Source organism: Nanorana parkeri, unplaced genomic scaffold (assembly GCF_000935625.1).
Source record: "Nanorana parkeri isolate BGI_ZX_2015 unplaced genomic scaffold, ASM93562v1 scaffold4314, whole genome shotgun sequence".
Lineage (NCBI taxonomy): Eukaryota > Metazoa > Chordata > Amphibia > Anura > Dicroglossidae > Nanorana > Nanorana parkeri.
This window is the reverse complement of record NW_017310577.1, coordinates 11,861-13,008: the sequence shown is the minus strand read 5'-3', so window position 1 is coordinate 13,008 and position 1,148 is coordinate 11,861. Positions and strand designations below refer to the sequence as shown.

The 1,148-nt window shown below is 56.9% G+C and overlaps 1 protein-coding gene across 1 annotated transcript in view; it reads right to left on the bottom strand.

Moving 5' to 3' along the window:
• MCMBP (minichromosome maintenance complex binding protein) overlaps positions 1 to 1,148 on the bottom strand; it is a gene marked incomplete at its 5' end in the record, with an annotated part of 14,318 nt that overhangs the window by 1,358 nt on the left and 11,812 nt on the right. Inside the window, 2 exons of the mRNA XM_018575639.1 lie at positions 127 to 215; positions 779 to 943. Of these exons, the coding sequence (XP_018431141.1) occupies positions 127 to 215; positions 779 to 943 (254 nt within the window). The remainder of the gene's footprint in view (positions 1 to 126; positions 216 to 778; positions 944 to 1,148) is intronic.

Below are 1,148 nucleotides of genomic sequence, written 5' to 3'. Positions count from 1 at the left end.
TATATCCCCCAACCCTGGAATACACACGGGGATCCCCCTATACCCCCCCAAGCCTGGATCCAGGCTGACAAAGGGTCATTAGGGGGGAGGGGCAAGCAAAGGTCATCAGCAATCAATCACACGTACCGGGCCACGAGCAGCAATCTGTGGAGGTCGTCGGCGCTCATACTCTGCGGATCGTCTTTCCTCGTCTCCACAAAATCATCTTCAACGGACTGAAGAAAAGATCCGAATTCTGATGTCACATCCAGAGGAACCGAAAATACCACCGCACTCTCCCCCCTCCCACAGAACCAGGCCGCCATTTTGTTTGATCTATCCATATGTACCGGGGGTCTACAACCTGACTGCAGCCAAGCTCACCTCACCGGTCTGTCCGACTTTGCCCACATCATTAAAGAGAACCTGTTAGGGTGCCGGTATAGACGGTGCCGCTGCTTGCACATGCTCCGGGGGCAAGTCTGCACTCCCACAATGCACCTGTTCCAGGTCCAATGTCCCCAGGCAGAAGTCAGAACCAGGACAACATCCCTGAAGCCCTCAGGTTCATGAAGCGTCTAACATTGGCTCCGCCCACATGTGTCCTCACAGGTCCCTCCCCCGCGCCATGCGAGCACCCCCCTGTACCTTGGCTCTGCCCACAAGTCTGTCCTCACAGGTCCCTCGAAGAGTCCCCTGCCGTGCGATCCCGCCCCCGTACCTTGGCTCCGCCCACATGTCTGTCCTCACAGGTCCCTCTAAGAGTCCCTCCCCCCGCCGTGCGATCCGGCCCCCGTACCTTGGTGACCTCCTCGGAGATGCTGTAGTCCACGAGCCGCAGGAGGCCGAGGTATACCCGGAACTTGTTGAGCAGAGACGGCGGGACAGCGGACAGCAAAGCCGCCATATACTGATCCACATCGGGGGGCGTCAGCTGCGGCATCAAGCGAACCTGACAGTCCGACTGAGAAGAAAACAAAAACACAAATGGATCGAAAATGCCGAACAGAACCGAGGCCTGAATGGCCTTCAAATGCCAACTGAAGGGCTCAGATGGAGGGTCCATACAGGAAGTGGGGTGCGCTACGAGCAAATGACAACGGAACTATATGGCCTCAGATGGGTGACAACGCAGTATACACTTTGTGGTTGGTGTACACGGAAGAGTG